This window comes from Coturnix japonica, chromosome 23 (assembly GCF_054131305.1).
Source record: "Coturnix japonica strain WE chromosome 23, WE-NBRP24, whole genome shotgun sequence".
Lineage (NCBI taxonomy): Eukaryota > Metazoa > Chordata > Aves > Galliformes > Phasianidae > Coturnix > Coturnix japonica.
The window spans coordinates 10271350-10293147 of NC_140685.1; the positions used below are offsets into that span (position 1 = coordinate 10271350).

General features: G+C 54.4%; 1 protein-coding gene across 6 annotated transcripts in view; it reads right to left on the minus strand.

Moving 5' to 3' along the window:
* Window positions 1-413: 413 nt before the first annotated feature.
* Window positions 414-21798, minus strand: part of CASKIN2 (CASK interacting protein 2) — a 28462-nt gene continuing 7077 nt past the window's right edge. For 2 of the 6 annotated variants that reach the window (XM_032448286.2, XM_032448289.2), the window contains exons 3-20: window positions 12290-12341; window positions 10783-10880; window positions 10531-10676; window positions 10322-10417; window positions 9449-9579; window positions 9122-9230; window positions 8867-8975; window positions 8465-8559; window positions 8267-8384; window positions 7842-8036; window positions 7324-7445; window positions 7001-7082; window positions 6792-6886; window positions 6473-6583; window positions 6257-6358; window positions 5911-6049; window positions 2948-5567; window positions 414-2634 (exon numbers count right to left, since the gene is read on the minus strand). In XM_032448286.2, the coding sequence (XP_032304177.2) occupies window positions 2538-2634; window positions 2948-5567; window positions 5911-6049; window positions 6257-6358; window positions 6473-6583; window positions 6792-6886; window positions 7001-7082; window positions 7324-7445; window positions 7842-8036; window positions 8267-8384; window positions 8465-8559; window positions 8867-8975; window positions 9122-9230; window positions 9449-9579; window positions 10322-10417; window positions 10531-10676; window positions 10783-10880; window positions 12290-12341 (4517 nt within the window). In that variant the 3' untranslated portion in view covers window positions 414-2537. Of the gene's footprint in view, window positions 2635-2947; window positions 5568-5910; window positions 6050-6256; window positions 6359-6472; window positions 6584-6791; window positions 6887-7000; window positions 7083-7323; window positions 7446-7841; window positions 8037-8266; window positions 8385-8464; window positions 8560-8866; window positions 8976-9121; window positions 9231-9448; window positions 9580-10321; window positions 10418-10530; window positions 10677-10782; window positions 10881-12289; window positions 12342-12431; window positions 12567-21798 lie in introns of those variants that run through there. The other 4 variants (XM_032448292.2, XM_085523161.1, XM_015880267.3 and 1 more) reach the window with 4 other exon arrangements.

The following is a 21798-nucleotide window of genomic DNA, read 5'->3' on the forward strand; positions in this document are numbered from 1 at the left end:
GTCTGCACTCTGCAAAGTGAGGAGCTACGAGTGTGTGTGGCTGGTTGTGCCGTAGGGTCATAGTTAACATCGCTCACCTCTGTTGTAGGAACAGCCTGAAACCTCGGTACTCCCAGAATCCGACCCTGACACTTTCTCCCAGTTTTTGCTGAGCCTTCAGCAAATGAAACACAGTGGTGAGATGAGGCCCCGGGCTGCTTGTCCTGAGCAAAGGATCCAAAGCTGGGCAGAGGGACGGGAAGGCAGCGCTCACCCCCCGTGTGCGCATCACGTGCTGCTGTCACAATCGTAATGCTCAGACTGAACGTTTTTAAGCGTGCAGGGGGCAGGACAAAGCTGCTCCTCAGTGGACTTCAGACAGAGCAGGAGATGAGCTCGTATGATTTGACATGAAGGAGACAACCATGCAGAACTATGAAAAGGGTAAAATAGCCCGACTGTTTAATAGAATTCAGTCTCAATGGGAGTTAGTGGAAAACAAAACACATTATCAACACAAACAGAGCAGAAGGTTAAAACCTGTTGTCAGTCTAGTGATGACGTGGGCGATTTGTTTGGCCTCTGTCTTGCTGCACAGAGCAGGTGCAGGCAGGGTCGGTCCCAGCTGCAGTGCACATAACTTACACACCATACAGTAGCTTCAAAATAGAGATGTAGAGCTTAAAAAATAGGCATTCTTCTAGAAAAACCAAGTGTTTAATTCCCTTATTGACAGAGTGGCGTGATGCTGCCCTCAGGTGGCTCAGTGACAGCTCCACACCAGCGTCCTCATCCCTGACCCGAGTACAAGACTTGTGGTTCTGGCTAGTAAATATATATAGTAAATCACATTTAAAATATATACATTGGCCTTAAAAAAATTTACAGTTTATCAATGTCAGGAAAACAAACAAGCAAAAAACCCCAAAAAACTGGATTTGTCCCAGATCGACTCATGAGAATAAAGAACAGTTTGTAAAGGTTTGTGCAAACCTTTTGATAAAGTGCCACTGGCTGGAGCTATTTTGAAAGCATCGTGTCCACGATGCAGCACTTGCCTGTCAGACGTGGTCATTTCAATACACACAACATGGCCCACAAGAGCCACTTGGGCAGGTTCTGCTCCTCCATGCAGGGCAAGGAGCTGTGAACAAGCTCCTTCAGTCTCACATTCCCCAAAGGACTGGGAAAACTCAGCCTCTATAGCCACCTTCTCCCTCTCCAGTTTGGTTTTGTGTGGGACATTCTCTAAAATGGGTAGGAAATGGAATTTATTTTTCCCTTTGTTCAGAATTTTTCTAACAAATGGCACTTCAGTACAATCTTAGGTTCCCTTCTGGTGCTCCAGTGCTTTCATTTGCTTGGCATGCTGAGCACAAGCCAAGTTCAGGGCTCTTGGTCATATTTAGACATGCACTACTAAACAGATCCTGGAAGAGAAATCTTTCTTCAAACCATGCAGCTGCTCCTATTGCTCGGATGCAATGAGCTACCATTGCTGTTCCCCTGCTGCAGACACGGCTGTAACTGCATCCAGTGTGTGTGCACAGCAGCTGCTGCTGAGCTGCGTTCACCCCATGTGTGGGATCACCTCTCATGGGGTTAGCACTGCATGGAAGCCTGGTCCCAAACGCTGCTGCTGTGTAACAGCATTCACAGCCTGTGCCAGCATCTTCCTGCAAGGAGACTGCAAATGGGATAGAGGGAGTAGGAAGAAGGTCCACACCCAAAAAAAGAACAAAATGAGGGTTTAAAAAAGAACAACAAAAAAAACCCACCACTAACCATTCTGCTACGTCATCCCTTGAAGCACGAGGGCTGCACTTTGGGTAGGAGCAGCATCAGCAAGAGGCAGCCTCCATGGAATACACTGCTCTGGACTGCCTTAAACGCATCCGTGTGCGGCATTCAGTGCCACCGTCCCCATGACCGTGGGCACAGGCAGTGCCAGCCCCATCCTGGGAGGTGCGGGTCCCACCAGGGCTTTCAATCCACTCACATTACATGCTGCCTGACGTTGATGCGTTTGGAAAAGCAACAAATAAAGCAGGAATGTTCCTTCTCACTCTATGAGCTGCCAAATGAGGACAAGCCCTGTCTTCTTTCAGCTGCTGTCAGGCAGGGCTCTGCGTGGTAGCCAGCTCCATGGCAGCTGCCCAGGAAGGTCTTTCTTTTGACACACTGTTGGCAGGGGATAAATAATAAGAAGCAGGACTCAGTGCGGTGAGGAAAGAGAAAGGTCCCTTCTGGGGACTCCTCAGTGCAAGGGAGCGAGGGCTCCCCCATGGCCTCCAGAAGCACAGCCCTCCTGGGCTCTCCTTCTACCAGTCCAAAGGAAGATGCCCAGCTCCCTCGGAAAGCAGCAGCGGTGACAAGAGGCAAGGCAGCTCTCAGTGACGTGAGGGATGAGGAGGGCCATCCACAGCCCCAGCAGTGGTGCAAAGTGCAGGGAAGGGGCAGCCGGAGGGACCTGAAGGCACCGCTTGGTACTGATCCATTCTTCCCCCATCTCGCTGACAGAGCAGACAGAGGCAGGAAAGGGAAAAAAGGAACAAGCCTCAGTCCAGCATTGCATCCAGCTGGTCAGCCAGGTCATCAAACATATTGCTGATGTCCTCCAGGATGTTCCTGGCCAAGTGCATGGCCCTGGGGGGGCTGGGGAGGGAAGGGACAAATGGTTAGAACGCAGCCTGAAGGCTCAAGGTGCAGATGGGGCAGAGGCAGCCAGGATGGACTGGATCCTCCAGACACAGCCAAACCTCAGCCTGCTCGACCCAGCTGTCGCAGGCATGTGCTGTCTGCGTGCAGGTGGCTGCAGCCCGCACACAGCCCTGGGGCTGCCTGGGTACCCGCTGCTGCCTGCAGGGCTGGAGGACCCCAGCCCTCTGCCCATCCTCACTGATGGCTCCCCAGTTCTGTTCTCAGGAGTTTCACCCCAGCATCTTCCTCTCCCCCAAAGCCACCTCACCTCTGCACCTCCTCCGCTGTGATCTTCTTCTCGGCTTCCTGCAATGTGGTGATGCTGGTGTGCTCCAACCGCTGCTGGACCAGGGCAGCCCCTGGGGCAGAGGGCAAGGGCTTTGCAAACACTTTGCCACTTGCCTCCAGTGTCAGCGGGCTGGGACCAGCCGGGGACCCAGAAACATCTGGCATCAACTCAGTGGCTGCCCAGGGAGCGACAGTATGGCGGGAGGGCTGCAGGACCTGCTGGTAGATGGTCTTAGGCCCAGAGAAAACCAACTTGGTGGACGCCACAGAAGTGTGCTTGGCAGGGATGTCTGAAAGGGAAAAAGCCTCATGGCACGTGGTGGCACAGCTTCCCCTCACTGGGCGGGCTGGGAATGCCACATGGAGCCCGTAGTGGAAGGAAGGAGCCTCAGACCCTGCCACAACCCTAGAGACCTCCCCACAAATCCCCATACCTGCAGCAGGCATCCTCACCACAGCAGTGCCAAGCAGTTCTGTGGGGCTGGGGACTTTGATGGGGCTTGGTGCCTTCTTAATCCCTTTCTCCAGTGACAAGATGCTCTTCTCTATCTCAGCAATCCTGAAATCTACACTGTCATCATCAAAAGCATCACCAGCCAGTCCAGCCTGAAGTGCTGGCCCCTGTGTGGTGGGGCCCACGATGCTTACAGCCTGGGCCTGCGCATACTGGGGTGCAGAGCTGGCCCCCACCTCAGCCTGCCCTGCCATGCTGAATGCCTTCAGCACTGCCTGCAGCGGCTCCCGCTCTCTGAAGCGCGGCCGGCGCTTCACTGTGTCTGACTCAGTGAGGTTGAACTCCAGCACGGGCAGCTCCTTGGTGGCAGCACAGACAGCCGGCTCCTTCCCATCTGTGCACGGGGACTCTGCAGGCTGGGAGCCAGGCTCTGTGTCCTGCACTGCAGTGTCAGCCTTGGGATGCCCAATAGGCTTTGGTCGCTGCTTGATCGTTAAGTTGCCTTCTTCTGCAAAGGGGATGCACTCACTGGAACTGTTCTGGGAGGATGAAGAGACCTCTGGCTTGGCCTCTTCTTCTGTGTCTGAGCAGGCGTCCTCCTGCCTGTCCTGCACAGCCTCTGTCGTGGGAGTACTGGGCTCACTCAATGTCCGTCTCCGCGGCTTGTTGCTATCAAAGGGGTCCCGGCCAGAGTCAGAGAGCACAGTGCTGCTGGGATCACAACTGCCATGGGACTGATCAACCACAGCAGCCCTAGAGAAAGAGTCCTGAGCCACATGCAGTGGTTTCGGGGCCAGCAGAGGTTTGGGTGGATTCAGCCCTGGTGTTTCCTCCAGTGCAGCCACCAGGCTCCTCACTGTCCTGCTGCAGCCACTGTCACTGGGGCTGGCACCTGTGTCAGCCATGTCCTGGGGAACAGCAGGCTGTCGCTCAGGGGCCGGGGGCTGCTCACTATCCACTTCAGCAGTGGGAGTGCTGGAGACAGAACTAAGACGCTTGGGAGGCGGCGGCGGGGGGCCCTTGCGCTTGGCCCGGATGGCAAAGGACTGGCTGCGGGTCACCTTGGCCTCTGTCTGCAGGCAGGCTCGTGGCATCTGGCTGCGGCCTGGACGCCGTGTCAGGGTGGCATAGGAGCCCAACGTGCTGGTGGGCATCCCCTCCTCCTCCTCATGCTCCCCATCCGACAGCGCATAGCGGTTCAGGCTGTGTGACCGCTTCTTGTTCTTGGAGCCATCACTCCCCTTGTGCTGTTCCCCTGTCTGCCAGGCATTTGGGGCCGTGGAAGCCTTCAGCAGCCCACCAGGGCTGCACTGACTGTGCAGGTATGAGAAAGCTTTTGGGGCTGACGTTTGCAGGCTGCTCTTCTGCCCAGAGGAGAAGGAGGGATAGGAATGTGCCATGGTCTTGGGCTGCTCTGCTCCCTGGATGGAAGCGGTTCTTTGGGTTTTCAAGGAGACATGTGGGTACATAAAGACATATGGAGCTGTTGCCTTGCTGGGAGTCTGGGGAGGGGTACTGGGGGAGACCACCAGTGTCCCCACAGGGCCAGCACCTTTCTGAGCTGTCAGCCGGCCATATTGATCTGTGCCTTCAGGCAGGTTCCTCTCCTTGAGTGGGCTGCCCCCACTGCCATTGGCGAAGCCATTCAGCCCCTCGGGGGAGGTGAGCTTCCCACAGGGCTCGGGGCTGGGCTGTCTCTGCAGGCTGGCCAGGCCTTCCTTGCTATGGGGTGGCATGCAGGACTGCCCACTACTGCTGCTGCTGCTCTCTCCGCTGCCCAGGCTCTCCTGTGAGGGGCTGGAGAGGTGCCGGGACAGTACATGGTCCTGTGAGTGCCCTGAACCCCGGGACCGTACCCCAATGCTCTCCTGGCTCCGTGACATTCCCTGGCTGTTTTTGATGCTGAGCGTCTCATGGCAGCTGTTGGACATGGCTGTCTGGAGCTCATAGCTGAGCTCGCTGTCCTGGAACGTTGTCATTTTGGGTGTGTTTGGGGACTGGCACTCCCCATTCTCCAGTGACTCAATAGTGACAATGTCCAGGGCACCTGGGACTTTGTGTCTTGTCAGTGTCGCTTCTGCTTGGCTGAGGCTTTTGCGGAGGTCTTTGAGCTTCTTTACAGCCAGCATGATCTTCTTCTGGTGGCCTGGGAGAGAGTTTCAACAAGAAAGGGACATTAGGTTGGCTCCTTCCCTCCCAAGGCCTTTGCTTTTTGGCTGAGAACAGCCAAGGTCACACCATCAACCAGGTCAAAGGCCTTCAGGTTATCCAGAGCCTGCCCACGGGAAGAGATAAATCAATGCCAACTTCCAACCAGTACAGTATGACTCCCGTCTGCCCAGGGCAGTCTTTGGGGATAGCCAGGAACTGCCCTTTGCAGGTGTGCAGGACATGCCTGCACTGCCCACCCTATGCAAGGTCAGGACATGGTGACCTGGCCAGGAGACTCAGCTGCACTGGGCTACCCCTACACTGCAGCAAGGACTCACCCAGCTTATTGATGCCAATCTCTTGCAAATCCTCCCATGTCAGGTCCGTGACAATGGTGATGGAGTCGTAGCCATTGTTTACCAATTTTTTGTGGTACTGTGGCAACCCAATGGCACTGAGCCAATCCATCAGGTCAGCCTGTGAAGAGCATGGAGGTGCTGCCATGAGCATGAAGGGATGGGCACTGCCTTTACCCATCTCCTCCCTGCTCCTGTCTGGAAGGCTGCTGTCTTAGGATCTCTAGCTGCATTAATGCAGGCAGTTTCAGCATTCATTTACTTATAGCTTCCCCATCTTGTCTTGGGGAAAGGCAGCTCTGAGTAAAGAGGATCAAAGAGGACTCACCGGGATATAGTTAGGTAGCCACTCAGCTATACTAAGCTGCCCAATCTCAGTGGAGATCTTCTTCCTGTGGCCTGGTTTGGTCACACCGATGGCTGTCAGGTCCTAACACAAGTAGAGTGGGGCTACAGTTAGCAGCAGCATGGAAAGCATGGAGCAGTGAGCACCTACAGCCAGCAGGGCAAGGGGTGTTAGCCTGCAGGGAAGGACTTGCCTTACCTCTGGCGTCATGCGACTAATGGTGGGGACATCATAGCCAGCATTGAGGAAGTTGACAGTGTATGACTCCAGCTGGAACTCACTCAGCCAGTTGTAAATGGCTTCTGCATCCTGGGGAGAAGACAAGGCAAAGAGAAGTCTGTGACGATGGCTGTAGGGTTTGGTTGGGGCATGACAACAGGACCTCCTTGAGCAAGACCCACTTGTCCCCAGCATACCCAAAACTCAGTCCCATCTCCCCACTGCAGCGAGAGTTGGGCAGAGAACCCCAGACATGGCCCTCCCACCCTGCATGCCAGATGCTGACTGGCCTGATTACCTTCCCCTCAAGGAGATGCTCAGGTCGCAGAAACTGGTGGGAAAAGACCTTGTCTCTAGGGGTGCAGCTGCCAGGGGTCTGGTGGCCTGGAGGCCCTGGCAGAAAGGACAGGGGAGAGGAGAGAGTCACATGGGAACTTGGGCACCACACGGCCCCAGGTACAGGGCACAGCTGTCCCCAAGGCCCCATGGTGTTGAGACATCCCTCACCTGTCGTGGAAGTAATCTGTTCATTGCATGGCTCTGATCCCAAAAGGTGTTCCTGGAGGTCATCACCAGTGGAGGGCAGTGGCTGAGGGAGAGGAAGAGTGAGTGAAGACATCCCTCTAGGAGGGCCTTATCCCTGGGATAAGCTCCAGCCCCACAGGTGTTTCCCCACAGCAGCAAATACATTTTGGTAAAGGATGCTCAGCTTCATCAGTCCCTGCTTTGTCAGGGGATGCAAGGGAAGTACAGGGCTCCATCATCATCCTGACTCAGAATGGGTTAACCATGTGGAGGAGCGTGGGTACAGCAGGGGTGGGCACACCTACCCTAGTGTTCTCGATGATGATGTTGGTATTTTGCCCATTGGTGCCCTCAGTGCTCTGTCCACTGCCAGCACTGCGGATGCTGCCAATGCTGCCCTCGCTGCCCACGCTGTTCCTGTCTCCTGCTGCTCAGGATAGGAGAGGAGGTTGTCAGCAGTGCCCTGGGACTGGGGCACAAGGGTTCCCATGTGACAGCACAAGGACAGCAGCAAAATCCAGCCTCCCCCAAGGTTCTTCCAGCCATGCATCATGCATCTGTCCCTCCTGGCACACACAGCACAGATACAGTGATCTGGGCTGGCATGGGACACACAAAAGGGACATGAGAACTCAGTCTGACTGAGAACACTGGGAGGGAAGGGGCTGCTCTATGGGTTCCCCTAAACTCCCTTTCTCTACAGTTGCTCCCTCTTGTCTAGCTGCTTCCCTGTGAGGATGTGGAAGGAGAGTCCCCCATGCAGGCAGGGCTGCGGGCAGAGGAAGGTCCCCAGTTGTTCTCCCTCCCCAGCTGCATCCCTGACCTGGGCTGTCAGGGCCTGGGGCTGTCCAGGTTAGGGTGAGGTGGCCATAGGATGCTGGAATGCTTGGGGCTGCCTGCTGCGGACACTCGTCGGGGAAGTGCTGCAGCTGTGGAGGGCTGCAGTCAGGGAGCGCTGTGAGGGCCCCAGGGCTGCCCTGGTGCTGGTGCGTGAGCGCCATGCGGGGGAGGATCATGCCTGCATTCAAAGACAAAACATGCATGGTCAGAGTTTGTGTAGAGACAGCAAGGGGGCACATCTGAGTCTCAAACCCCAAATTTCTACCCCACCAGTCACACAGCCTCCAGTTTCCACCAGAATCCTTTCTTTCCCTGCCACCTGGGGCTGCAGGGACCTGTCTATGGGAGGTGCTAGGAAGGGTGAGACGGTTTCACACAGGAGACAATACACCCAGGATGGTCACTGACCTGTTCGCTTGCTGATGACTTCAGCAATGGACGGGGGGAAGTACCCAACACGATCGGTGCCTTTCTGAATGTCATGGATGTGCCCCTTCCATCGCCCATCTGGATGCTGCTCCAGGACCTGATGTAGGGAGAGGAGGATAGGGCTGGTACTGTGGGCAGTGGTGGACATGGGGGATAGGGAGTAGGGAGCAGCCTTACCGTAATGATGTCTCCTGCCCGGACATTGAGAGCAGTTGGGTCATGGAGGTTCCAAAAATCCTTCAAAGCTCGGACCTTCAGGATTCCTGATGCCTCTGAACACAGGGATGGAGGAACAAAGGAAGGTGTCAGAGCACAGTGTGGCAAGGGAGTGGTTTGGGAATGGCAGGAGGAGAAAAAGAGTGAAGAGAGGGGAGAACATTAACACTGCAGGTAGGACTTCATCACTGGGGACCACTCATAAGGAGAATGGGAAAACATGTGATGGGGACTGAGCTACTGACACTTGCACCCAGGCTGGTTTATGACTACTGGGAGGGTGAGGGCATCAGGCAAGCTCCATTAGGAAGAAGTTCCTCTCAGTGCCAGGTAGGTCCTAGACTCAGGCAGGTCCCATCTCACCTCTCAGCAGCTGCTTGATGTCTTTGCTGGCATGTGAGGTGGTAAACTGGTTGACAATGTCCAGTGCTGTCTGGTTGTAGGTGTTCCTGATGTTCACGTCAACACCACCCTGCCCAAGGAGGGACGCAATTAGTGCGAGAGTCTGCAGCAGCAGCCACCTGGCAGGGGATGCGGGGAGGGAGGGGATGAGAGGGAGGAGGTGGCCAAGCCTCAGGTGTTTGTCCCCTAGTGCAGTCCTGTCCCTGTTATGCTCACCTCCAGCAGCAACCGCACCACCTCTGTTTTGCCATAGAGTGCAGCCTCGTGCAAGGCTGTGCCCGTCTTTGTCTGCTTATTGATCTCAATTCCAGCCTTCAGCAGCTGCCTAGTAGCAAGGAGGGAAAGGCATGAACAGGAGGACACAGGCACAGAGGCCAGGGGATTGGCTGCTTTGCAATGGGAATGAGACAACCCTCTGCACTGCTGAGGCTTTGGGAATGAGGCACCAGCGCCTGTAACAGGGACGTGAGTTTAGGAGGATGAAAGACTGAATTCACAACGTTTTTTTGGCATTGAGCAGTGCCAGGGCTGTGTGGGCATTACCTGATGATCTCCTTGTGCCCATTCTTGGCTGCCAGGTGCAGCGGGGTGGTGTAGTTGGGGTCAGTTGCATCTTTGGACTGTCCGTCCAGGAGGGCAACACACAGATGGCTGTTCAGCAGCAGCTGGGCTACCTGCATAGGCACAGGGTGAGCAGTGGGGTGCAGGTGACCCAGTCACGACAAGGCACTTGCACTTGCTATCTTCAGGGCTGACTCTGTGCTCTTTATCTCATCATTTCCATCCATCCCATAGTCTTAGGGTTTGGCTGTGCCTGGACAGAGCTTGGCTGAGACCAAGAAGAAGGTCACCATAGCCAGACACAGCCTTCCCATAATCAGGTTTTTCAGACCAAGACCTAAAAAATTAATCTCCCAAAGCCCGGAGTGATTCTCAGCATCTCAAGGCAACTCAAAGGCACAGAGAAGTTATTTTTACTGCCCTGTTTATAGCTGCAGATATTATAGATACTCTAAAAATGGAAATATCCCCATGCACCCTTCCCTGGTGGGGCATGGGACAGTCTGGCTGGCTGCATGCCAGCCCAACCCCACCACGCTGGCTCAGCTGGGGTCTCCTGAGTCACAGCTGAGCTGAGCTGAGACTTTGAACCGCTGAATGGAGCAGGACCCTCCAGGCTGGTAGGGATCAGCAGACTCAGCTTGCCCTTAAATGGGAGCAAAGCCAGGATGGGTGGGGGGAAGTTGTGGGCTCTAAGAAACAAGGACACCCAGGTTCTCTGTCAGCCTGCTGCTGCCTTGCAGTGAGGTTGGGAGCAAAGGCCGCAGCTTGAGGCTTCAGGACCTGGTATTGCCTAGCCATAAGAAGAGGCAGGTGCTGCCTGCCAGGCTGTGGAGTTCATGGCAGAGTGCTCACCTTCAGTCGCCCGAACTCACAGGCCAAGTCCAGGGGGGTTTTCTTCGCCTTGTTGATGAGGCAGGGGTTGGACTGGTGCTGCAGAAGCATTTCCGACTACAGGGGAGCAACATGGGGGCTCAGCATCACCCTGTTCATGCATCACCCCCACCCACAAGGACAGACCCAGCCAAGGTAGGTGGCTGTCACTGGCCCCAACTCCTACTTACCACCTCATAGTGGCCATACTGCGCTGAAAGGTGCAGTGGGATCTGCCCATCCAGTGAGGCCATGTTGACGGAGGCAGCAGCGCGCAGCAGCACCCGCACCGGCTCCACGCGCCCCTGCCAGGCTGCATAGTGCAGGGGGCGCATTCCTGGGGGCAAATGAGCCTCAGCAGGGCAGAGGGCAGCTCAGTGTCTGGTATGGCTCAGAGGTCTGGGCTGGCTGCCATAGGGCCAAAGCATGAGGTCACCCCTTACCGTTGCTGTCCTTGATGTCCACAGTGGCCTGTGCCTCCAGCAGCAGTGAGATGAGGTCCAGGCTTCCACCCAAGGCCGCATGGTGCAGCGCTGAGAACCTACAGGGCAAGGCAGGGCTCAGTTCCTCCCATGTTGTTCCAATAGCCCCACTTTGCACAGAGACACGGGCTGAGGGTTGGGACGGTCACTAGGTGGCTCATGGCTACATCCCTCTTGATTGCTCCAAACACAGCTCAGCATCAGCCACTGCCTCAGTTTCCCCATAGCAAAGTGGAGGTAAATGCCCCTGTGCTATTCCTGTTCTGTCCTTCTGCACATGCCAGCAATGATGCCAGGAGCCCATGGCACAGCAAGGAAGGCTGCCTGCAATTAATGTGCTCTGTGGCTCAGGTCTGCAAAAGGGGTCTGTTTGCCCAGCACACTCCCCCTGTGCTGTCACCCGCAGGGCCACTGCCAAAAAACGGGGTCCTTAGACCACTGAGGGAGCTCTGAATGGCTCAGCAGCATCTCAGCCTAACACCCCTGGGCAACACAGCAGGGATGTGTTGACCACAGCAAAGGGCTGCTTCCTCCTACAGCACAGCCACGCTGAAACCTCCACCTCAAAACAAGGGTATGGATGGGAGGAAATCCCCCTGGCCATTCCTTCAGGGGCTCTTTATAAATCAAACACCACATGTGGTCCTTCAACAGGGAGCAGACCCTTCATGCACCAGCAGCCCTCCTGGAGCTGCTTGAACACAGGCCCTGTGCCTTATCAGAATTAGATATACTCCTACTTTTAGATTGTTTTTTTTCTAATAAGCTCTGTCTGTATACTATTATTTTAAGACGGTCACCCTGCACATTTCCAACCCCTTGCTGGCCTTCTAGCACTGGCACCTCCTCTACAGAGTCCTTGAAAACACATAGAAATTAGATGCAACAATAATATTAAAATGAATGCTAATAATTTATGGGTCAGAGTTAATTCAATAAGAATAATGTGCTCATTTATTTTATGGGCCTCTGTGGTTTCCTTAACTCTCAGAACCCAGCTTATTAAGTGCTTGGATTTTGGAAGTGATGAGCTGTACAAATATGCTGTGGTCACTTAGCAACCACATCTTTTCTTTCTTTAACCCCCCAACATAGAGGAATTTTGCTCTTGGGATGTTAAACATGCACACAAGCATGTGCATGTGCTGTGGCTGGCTGGCTGGTGCTCCCCAACACTCAGGACACCACCTGAATACGTTTCAGCCCCAGTCCTACAGAAGGGGATGCAGAAGAGCTCAGATCCATGCAGGCTTTTGTCTGCCTCTGTAAGGGCTTGCACTGGCTCCATAAAGTAGCCCTGTCTTGAGATACTGTTGCGTTTTCAAGACTCAGCAGTTAACTTTGAAAACTTCACAATACCCACAGAGAAACAAGAGGACATGGAGGCAAGCTGCCCCAAACAAACGCTTCCCCTCCTCTCTGGAAGTGCTGAGGCAACCAGCAGCCTAATGGGGCAGGGAGCACTCACCCATCTGCATCCTGGTAGTTCACGTTCAGGCGCTTGGCAGATCCCAGGAGCTCTGCAGAGACCAGAGATGAAAGTCAAGGTGAGAGGCTGAACAGGAGCTGAACAGCTGAACAGAGCACCCACCATCCCACAATAAACTCACCTCCCAGTGTGCAGACCACTGCCTGCCCCATCCCGCAATGGTCTCCCCTCTCTTACTCCACATTCACCTCCACGATTCACCTTCACGAATCCTCCTGCCACCGTGCTGAGCCCACTCTAGCTCAGATCCATTCCCCTCTGTCTTTCCTGCCCCCTGCCCTCCTCTGTGCACCCCCAGGGTCCTGAGATGGGTCAGACCCTGCAGCTCCTACCGCTCAATGTGGGATGGTGCTTCCCTCCCCTTTATAAGCAGCAGTGCCTGAGAAGTGCTGAGCAGGGCTGTTTCGCCCCCCACTTGCTGTCTCGTTGCCTGCCAAGGCCAGGCCTAAAGCCCACACAAATGGCATTTTTATGGTGCAGAGGCTGAAGCCTCTGGCTGTGAATGCCAGGATTGTGCCACCGCGGCCAACCCACCCCTGCCTGTCCCTCCCTCCTCTTTAGGGCTACAGAGCAGCAGAGGATGCTCACCCCACCCTGGTCCCAGCATGCACCTCAGCTCCCCACTCCTTCCCGCAATTAATTCAAATGAATTCCTTCCTCCCACACACAGAGGAGGTTGTATTCTCCATCGAGGGGCTGACAGAGGATTAACATCTCTGGAATTCATGTGCTAAGTAAGACGGGAAAGAACGGGAAAGGTATGCAGGGGGCAAGAAATGAGGCCACTTCTCTGCCTTTCCATGCAGAGCTATTGCTCATGAGCCAAGTTTAAATTCTTTGAAAGATTTCTGTGCTGTTCCCTATGAAAAGTCAAAGTCTGAAAACGGCTTCAGCTAGGGCTGAAGCAGCTCAAGCTCCACTGACATGTGATGCAGTTCTAGAGAAGGAGTCTCCTTCCTCGCAGCCAAGCAGACCGGGAGATGTGCAGCCCCTCTGCCTGAAAACAGGGCTGAAAAGGGGAAGGCACGTTCATCATCCAAATGCACAATTAAAAGGAAGCCAAGTAATGGTGCGTGCATTCCTGTCACTTAGGATGTTCTGTAAACAGCCTAACTAATCACAGAATGGAGACTGGAAAGACCTCCAAGACCATCTATTCCATCCACATACCATTACTATTTCCCCACTAAATCATGTCCCTTAGTACCATGCTTAAAGCCCCATCCCCTCTGCCCTGTCCAAAACTGTGCATATGGCACACAGGGGTCAGTCAAAGCAATCCCAAAAAGACAATTTGCCCAGTGTGGGGATGGGGTGAAACAGAGCGGGACCAATTCAACCATGACACTGCAACGCGGCAGCTGGATCCTTCCCAGATGCATCATCACCTCCTTTGGAACTACACAGGGGCTGGAGTACCCACAGGCCTGGCCAACACGCTGCTGGGCACATGCTGACCTCCACAAAGGACTGATCTGGACAAAGGCTACCAAAACAGAGAACTGACAATGAAGTGCAGAAAGCCCTGCTTTCAGGGAAAAGGATTCCTTTGCACTTCCCAACGCTAACTCTAGACATGTTCTCCATATTCAACTCTGTAATCCTCCTGGGGGTCCCACTGACCCCATCCTACACCCTCCCCACTCACCTGCTCCTTCCCAGGCAGGACAGGGCTTGGCAGCTCTGACCAGGGCTGAGCAAGGCCTCGAGGGAAGGCAGCGAACTTCTGTGCAGCATCTTGCTGCCAAGCAGCAGGCTGGAAACACCTCCAGAGAGCTCCAGCAAATTGCTTACATATGCAGGGCCCACATGCTCCTCAGGATATGGCCATGACAAAGGTTCTACTCTGATATGGTACCACAACCCTCATAGCTGATCGCTCCACCCCAACTGGGAGGAATGTGCTGCTTCTCAGCCTTTCGGACTCCTGGTCACAGCAGTTTCCAGCCCTGCATCACTGGTGAGGAGGGAGCTGACTCTAAGGCACTTAGCAGGGGGAGATGGGATCGTATGTCCCCATGAACGTGTTGCAAAGCAGCTCATGCTGCCCCATGCCTCAGTTTCCCCATGGGGCTGGACCGCCTCCATTCCATGGGGTCACACTGTGTGACACGAGGAAACCCAAGGGGGCAGTCTGCCACGGTGGGTACCTCGCAGTACCACTGGCAGCCAGCCTGGCGCAAATCCATACTTAACTTCCTGGAACACTTGCCCAGCGCTGCCTGTGTGGAGCCAGACCTGCCCCTGCCCAACCCCCCCGTGCCAGCACACTGGGCTCCATGAGTCACTCAGACCTTTCTCCTCATCCCTGTGGGGACACCTGCTGTCACCTCAAGCACCACAGAGGAGATGGACATAGCACCTCTGGAGCACTGAACCATTTGTTGGTTGCTTGCAGGAAAGGAGAGGCTCACCTTGCTTGGATTTGGCTGGGAATCAAGACAGACCTTATATCTCTCCAGGAAACGTGGCATGAAGAGGTGACATCCATCTATCTCTCCTCTGCAGAAATGATCCCCTTCCTGCCATCTCTCCATCCTCAGGCATGTCTGCCACCACTACCCGCACCCAGCTCCTCCTGGCACAGCCGCGCAGTGCAAACCTGCTATTGAAAGTGCTGTTTCCCAACAGGTTAGGAAGGGATTTGCCCACTTTGACAGGAAAGTAACTCGACCACAGAGACATGAAGAAACTCAGCCAAAGCCATCCTGCAAGCTTGAGACAGAGGCTATGTGAAGGTAAAGCCTCCCTATCCCACAGACACCAGCCTGCACCCCAAACACCAAGCCCAGTGCTGGATTCAGCTCTCCTGGCAGGAAGTACCCCCCCAGTTGTCCCTGCGGATGATGGGAGAAGCCATCCAAACCCAGGTGTAAAATGCAACAGACCCAGCCCTGCAGGCTGCACTGTACCCAGTACAGACATGCACTGCTCCCAGTTTTAGCCCCAGATCTAGCTGGAATAAGCCCCCTGGACACCCTTGTGCTAAGGCTGCTGAAAGAGCTGAAGTCCCTTTTCTGAGCAGACAGCAGAAGTCCAAAGTTTCTGCCTCCCTCCTTGGTTTGGTACGGGGGAACCATAGATACTGATGGGCAAAAGCAGGTGTGTGGGAGCACAGCAGCAGGGCCATGGTGTCACCTGGGAGACTTCTCCTTATTTGGTATTTCACAGGGAAAATCCAACAACTGAGAATTTTAAAGAGGTCGGAAACAGCAGCAGAAGCACCTCCACACAGCACAGCCCCAGACATCTGCAGGGACCTCTGGCCAGACCCCCAGTTTCCCCCTCGCTGTTGCCCCCCCCCCCCCCCCCCCCCCCGCCCCAGGCAAAGCAGGAAAAAAACAAGCAGCTTGTTCAAAGCAAACACTCCCAGAACAATGGAAGGAAAAAAGCAATTCAGAAGCCCTGTCCCCATCTGTGCAACTGCAAAGGTGGAGCTCTCGCCTCTCTGCTCCCAAGGTTTCATGGATTCAGAGGAGATGAATGGGGCCAGCACCAAGGAGAGGAAGCAATGAAAAAGAATCCCTTTGGAAAGACATGCCTGGAGTCAGTTTTTTCCTTGCAGGAGCAAACCACGTACTCATGCTGCAGGTTTCAGGACCCAGAAAGACTTCAGTAAGATGGAGTTCAATCCATCTCCTTCTGCTACCTTGGGGTTTGCACCAGTGCATGACCATTACCCCTGAGCACCAAGGTGCCCACAGCCTCATGGCTGAGCTCCAGCGTGCTGCAACCAAGTGGGAGCTCCCCTTCCCATGAAGCTGAAATCTTTACTCCACATCCCCCAGACCATCAGGCTGGAAACATCTGCTAAAGACTTTGGGTGGAGGAAGCCAGGCGGCTTGTTCAGAGATATGGAGGCTCCTTTCCCAGTTGGCTGGAGAAGCACATTACCAGGAAGTGAAGTCACGGTCCCAGCTGGGATCTTGCTATTTCACTCCACAGGATGTGAATTCAGAAAAGCTGTATTTGCAGAGGGAAGAGGTGGAGCCTTTTCCATTTCCCCCATCCTTCCGCAAGGACAGTACACCTTCTACAGCAGGAAAAGATGGGGTGATAGCAGGGGGGGCCAGCAGCCAAGTGTGGCTTCTGCAGCCACCCTGGAAAGGAGAGAGGTGAGTACCACCTGTGCCAGAGGTGAACTGGAAACGCCATGGGGCTGAGGTCACTTATGGGGCTGCAGGATGCAGGCACCAGCAAAATATTTACTCTGGCATTAAGAATGCCTTTTGGCTTCTGTCCAACTGGTCCCCTAGGAACTCTGCTGCAAGCCAGGGAAAAGACTGTCAGTCCTCCTGCATGCCCAGGCAAAGGGGCTGCAGCAACACCTTCAGCTTTCTCAATACTGTGATGCCAAGTAAATGATAAATTGTAATCTGTGGAGAATGCTGAACTGATCATTAAGGACAGAAATAATATAAAGGGCCTTAAGGAGATAAGGAAGGCAGCAGGGAACAAACAGGCAAATTCATGGTTTGGTGAGAACTACTGGTGATCGGTGGATGGTTGGACTGGATGACCTTGTAGGTCTATTTCCAACCTTGGTGATTCTGTGATATTCAACTTGGGAAAATTGCAAAGTATAGCATCAGGGGAAAAAACAATCTGACAGGCAGACCTTCAATGGGAAGAAGAAAGGGCGGAAGCAGGATGTGGGGGACCATGCAAGCAATGCACTTGTGAGCATGAAGGGAGCCAGAGCAAGAACAACCGCAATAACAGCACCAGGCAACCCTGCATGGGGCAACCCCCTTCTTTGGGTGCCTCCATGTGCTCCATCCAGGGTTACCACATGCCCATGACCACAAGCCCCTTGGGCCTGGCACCAGACACGTGAAGCAAATGCCAGGAGCAGCAGCTGAAGGGCTTGCCCTGCACGGGAGGATTAAGGCAGGTCAGTGAGTCCGGATTTACTGAGCAACAGTTAATTAGGGAGAACATGCAGGGACACAGCAACCCACCTACACCTGGCAGGCTTTAACACTCTAAAGGAGTACATCACTATTTCACAGTTCTAATAACAGCCCCAAGAGCAGTCAAGAGTGGCCAACAAAAACCTGTGAGTTCAAGGGACTGAAGCAAGGATCCAGACCTACAGCCACAGTAAACTGTGCAACTGCTAGAGATAGCAGGGCCAGGCTGAGGCTGGGGTACCAGGCTGATGCTGCCTAAGGTGCTCTGTCCCTATCTGTCCCAGTTCAGAACCTACAGGGACTCTGCTGTCCCCTGCACATGGCAGCTGGCATTAGAGACTTGCTCTGGCCAGTAGAGCCAGTCCTCAAAGCACACAGCAGTGGCTGGAAATCCTGTGACTTCCTCACCCTTTGGCCTCAGGGAAATGGCTGTGTCTGGAACAGGAGCTGCCAGGGTAGATGGAGCCACTGTCCCCACCCTGGGTGTATTCTAATCTGGGCAAGGCATACACAGGATGGGAGGGGAGGAACCGGGAGGTGAAGCCATTCACTCAAGGTCATCCAGAAGAGACGTGGGTTAAGTCACCGCTCTAAATCAAGGTTCTGCCCCAGCTCTGTAGTGGTCTCAAACTGAATTTTCCCCTTTTGTCAGCTCCCCAACACAGTTAATGAACTGTCTGCAGCTGAGAACTGCAGAACCTCAAACTGCTGCTCCCAGCTCCCAGCTATGCAGATGGGGTTTGAAGGCACAAGCATTTAAAAATACCTTGCAGATGCTTTTTCTAAACTCCGACCCGCGAACAGGTGCTGCTGCCAGCCAGGCTCACTCATGAACATGCTGGCAGTTCTGGGATGCACAGCCTTGGCTGGGCAGGGGATGAGGAAGACAGCAGATTCTTTCAAGGGATCAGTTTTCCCTCTTTATGAGACAAAGATTCCGTCTCCCAGGGGTGATGCTGCCTCTCCAGTGTGGCCAAGACCAAAGAAGAGGCTCTCTGTTTCCCACAGCCACCTTAAAGCACACAGGCAGCCGCCTGTGAGAAGGACCCCTCTTCGTCCTTCTCTACCCTGCCAAAGGACAGGTAAAACAGCTGCTTCACTGTGTCACAGGGCTGTGGTGTCTATACCAAACTGCAGATCCCCACATGCCGTATGTTTTGGGATAGGCATCTTCCTGTCCCCATGACAAAATGAGGACAGACATCAGGGGCACTGCAACCACCCTGCCGTGGGCCTCAGCGGCTGCTGAGTTATTCCGGGCCCTGCATTCCTGATCCCCTGTACCACAGCTGCTCAGAGGCCGTGGGTTCCTCACATTGCCTGGCCCAGGTCTGTGGACCCATGGCTGTTCCAGAGACTGCTGGCAGATGCTCAGAACCACCTGGGGACAAGGATAACATGGAGCAGCCCTGTCTCCGACTACATACTGCATAAGGGACGGCCTACAGCAGGATCGAGGATTGTCCCCTCAGTTCCATCATCTTCCCTTGGTGCTTCCCACACCCCAACACAACTGCATGGTGCTGGGCCACAAGCCAAGGCCTGCCTGATCCCTGGACCCCTGCCGGGAACCTGATCTGTTTATGCCTTCCGAACACACCGGGTGCGTGTTGGGAATGGCCCTGGCAAGCCTGAGTTGGCAGCAAAGGCAGAACTTGGGAGCCGAGCACAGAAACCCCACCTGCTGCCTTACAGCATCCCCCAGAGGGAGTGGTAAGGAGAAAGACGGAATGTGAAGGGGGAAAAAGGGTCACACCAGCTTATTTTCACAGGAAAAGGCACCACATGGAACCCACATTCCCTCCTCACCATAGGACTTGCATGCACTTTAGCCAGGAAAACATCCAGGGCTGCATTCAGCATAAATCTGGCCATAAAAAGCCACAGGGGTTCACAGCAGGATGCAGAGCCACAACTTGCAGGGGTAGAGCTGGAAACCCCCGGCCACACCAGGCTCACATGCAGTCCAGCATGCTGCTAAATATAACCATAGGGACAGACGCCACAATGGGGAGCACCATCTCAGGGCAATGCAAGAGGTAGCAGGGCTCCTCCTGGGGCTGGGCAAGTCTGGGTACCCCTCAAAGGGGTCCAGAGGCAGCTGAGCACTGCAAGCCACATCTCACCAGTCTTGGTTAAGGTAAGTGAACCGCACACTCCTTCACCTTCACAGAAGTATAAAAATGCCATCCGAGCAACACAGCCCCAAGGATGTCCCTATGATCAGTTTGCCAAGGGGCTGAGCCACGCACTTGTACCACAGAGCTAGGCTGCAAGTAAGAACACGGGGTCATCACACCTGCCCACTTGGCCAGAGCTCAGCTCTGCTCTGGGATACGGCCTGGCTAACAAGGAATCATCTGGGGCAGCTCAGATCCCTGCCAGCTGCTGGGACACTGCTGACTTCCCAGTGCCCCACTGCCTCTTCCACTACAAGGAGGTACATTTTTTTAAAAACTGACAGAATAACTGGGAGCTTATCTGAGGAAGACAGGAGCAGCTCCTTGCATCACACCAGTCCAAACAAAATCAAACCTGAGGTACTTCAGGCCAACCAGAACAATCCCCACTGCCTTATGCTGCTGGCTGAGAACCACAGACCCCTCAAAGGCAATTATTAGGTACTGCAGAGTACTCAACCCAGAGGCAGCCAAGGCGAGCAGCGCTCACATGGCCTTACTGCAGCATGGTGTGTCCCAGCCCGTGCCATTTAGGGTGGCTGTGGGGAGGACCTGAAGAGGCGGGAAAAGGTCCAGGGGTTTCCCAGTCCATGCTCTCTCTACGGCTGCCTTACCCAATTCAGCCCAAGCCTGAAAATGCCTTTATCTACACCTGTCCTTACCACAGGACTAGACTAAGACCTGAGCTGGGCTGCTGGAGTAGAGAAAAGAAAGAGAGCAAGGACAGGAGCTGGGGGAGACCTTGAGACTTGTACCCAAGGGGAAAGAGGCATCTGGAAAATGGAAAGCTCAAGCTACCCCATGCAGTCCTCACTGCCAGCACACACATGGCCACCTCCTCACAGGTCACGAGGTCTGTACTGCAGAGTTCCCGCACACAGAGTAGAAACACCAAAGCGTATTATGCAACTGCCATCGCTAGCAGTGCTCCTGGTGAAGGGCAGCATTATGAAATCTCAGGAGATTTTACAGCTCACGGTACAGCCGCCAGCGGGGTTGGCTCATGCTGACTGCTCCTGAGCACAGCAAGGGGAACACGTGCTGTCTTCCCACATTTGGCCGGGGCCTCATGGGGAAGCTGTGCCAGCACTGGCAGGGCTTTGCGGAAGCACAGCCAGACATGTTACACCAGGCCTGGGAATCTGTGGGAGCCGTATTATCTGCCATGCGTGCAGGTTTGCCCTGCTCCCTTATCTTGCCATTGAAGCAGTGCTGATTTGCTGCTCCAGACCATCTCTCCCTCAGACTGCAAACAGCTTGTGGTGACCGTGCATCCACCCTGCACACAGAATGCTGCAGCCCTGGGCATTTCACAGGAGTGAGGGACGGGATACGACATCCGGCCCCTCCCCAGCAGGGTAAAGATCGCTTCAGCAGAGCCATTTCCAAGCAGGTTGGGCATCTCCAGACAGGTCTGTGACTCATTGGGACACCGTGGCGAATCCTGGCAATGTTGCAGCCCAAGGTTCAGACAGATCCTTGCCTCTCCAGCCAGGGTGTGATTTTGGGGGAATCTGAGGCACAACATGGGGAAAGCAGCAAGCCTCCAGCTCCCACCCTTCAGCTCTCCACCCCCTGCCTGCTGCGGGAGCCAGAAAAGGTGGTTCACTGTTATTTAGTTTCTGCCCTTTCATATTTCTTCACCAAAGCTGAGTTTTGCCAGTGGCAGCCCTGAGGCTGGCATAGGGCCAGGCCAGCCAAAGCGCTTTTAAAAACAAAGCAGGGCGCGTGCATGCACACACACACGCACAGCACCAAGCACTTCTTTAACTATTTCTGGCCTTCCCAGGATGCTATCACCCATTCCCAGCCAGCTAGGAAACCACCTTCCCCAAGAGCTGTTGTCAATTGCTGCTGGAATTCAATAGTTCTCCTTGCCCTGGAGAAAAGGTCTCACCCTCAGCCCAAGAGATGTAGCAGCAGGCAAGCATGGTTCAGTCCACAGGGACAGTCTTGTCCTTGCTCCAAAGAGCCAATGCCCACAATGCAGAATACACTCTGAATACAGACCCAGAATGAGGGCGATGTGGATCTGTGAATATGGGGTACAGAGAGGGGCAGGAATGGGGCTACATCCACTAGGCTGGGTGCTGAATCTTCTGTTTGCCATCCACCTCTGCAACACTGTTTGCTGGTGGCTTATCTCCTGCGCTTGGCACAGTGATACCTTCCCGGACTTTGGGCCCCATGGAGGGCCAGTAGTGGCCCCTTTCCAAAGACAACAACTGTGAGAGGCTGGCTTTGAAAAGTGATCACATGCTCACTGCTTTTGCTGCTGCTGCCCATGTAGTGCTCTTTCTTACCAATGAGAGAAAAGAAATAGAAAGGGTTAAAACTCACAGCTGAGCTGGGACCGCCAAGATCTGTGATAGTGCGGGAAAAGAAGGTGAGGAAA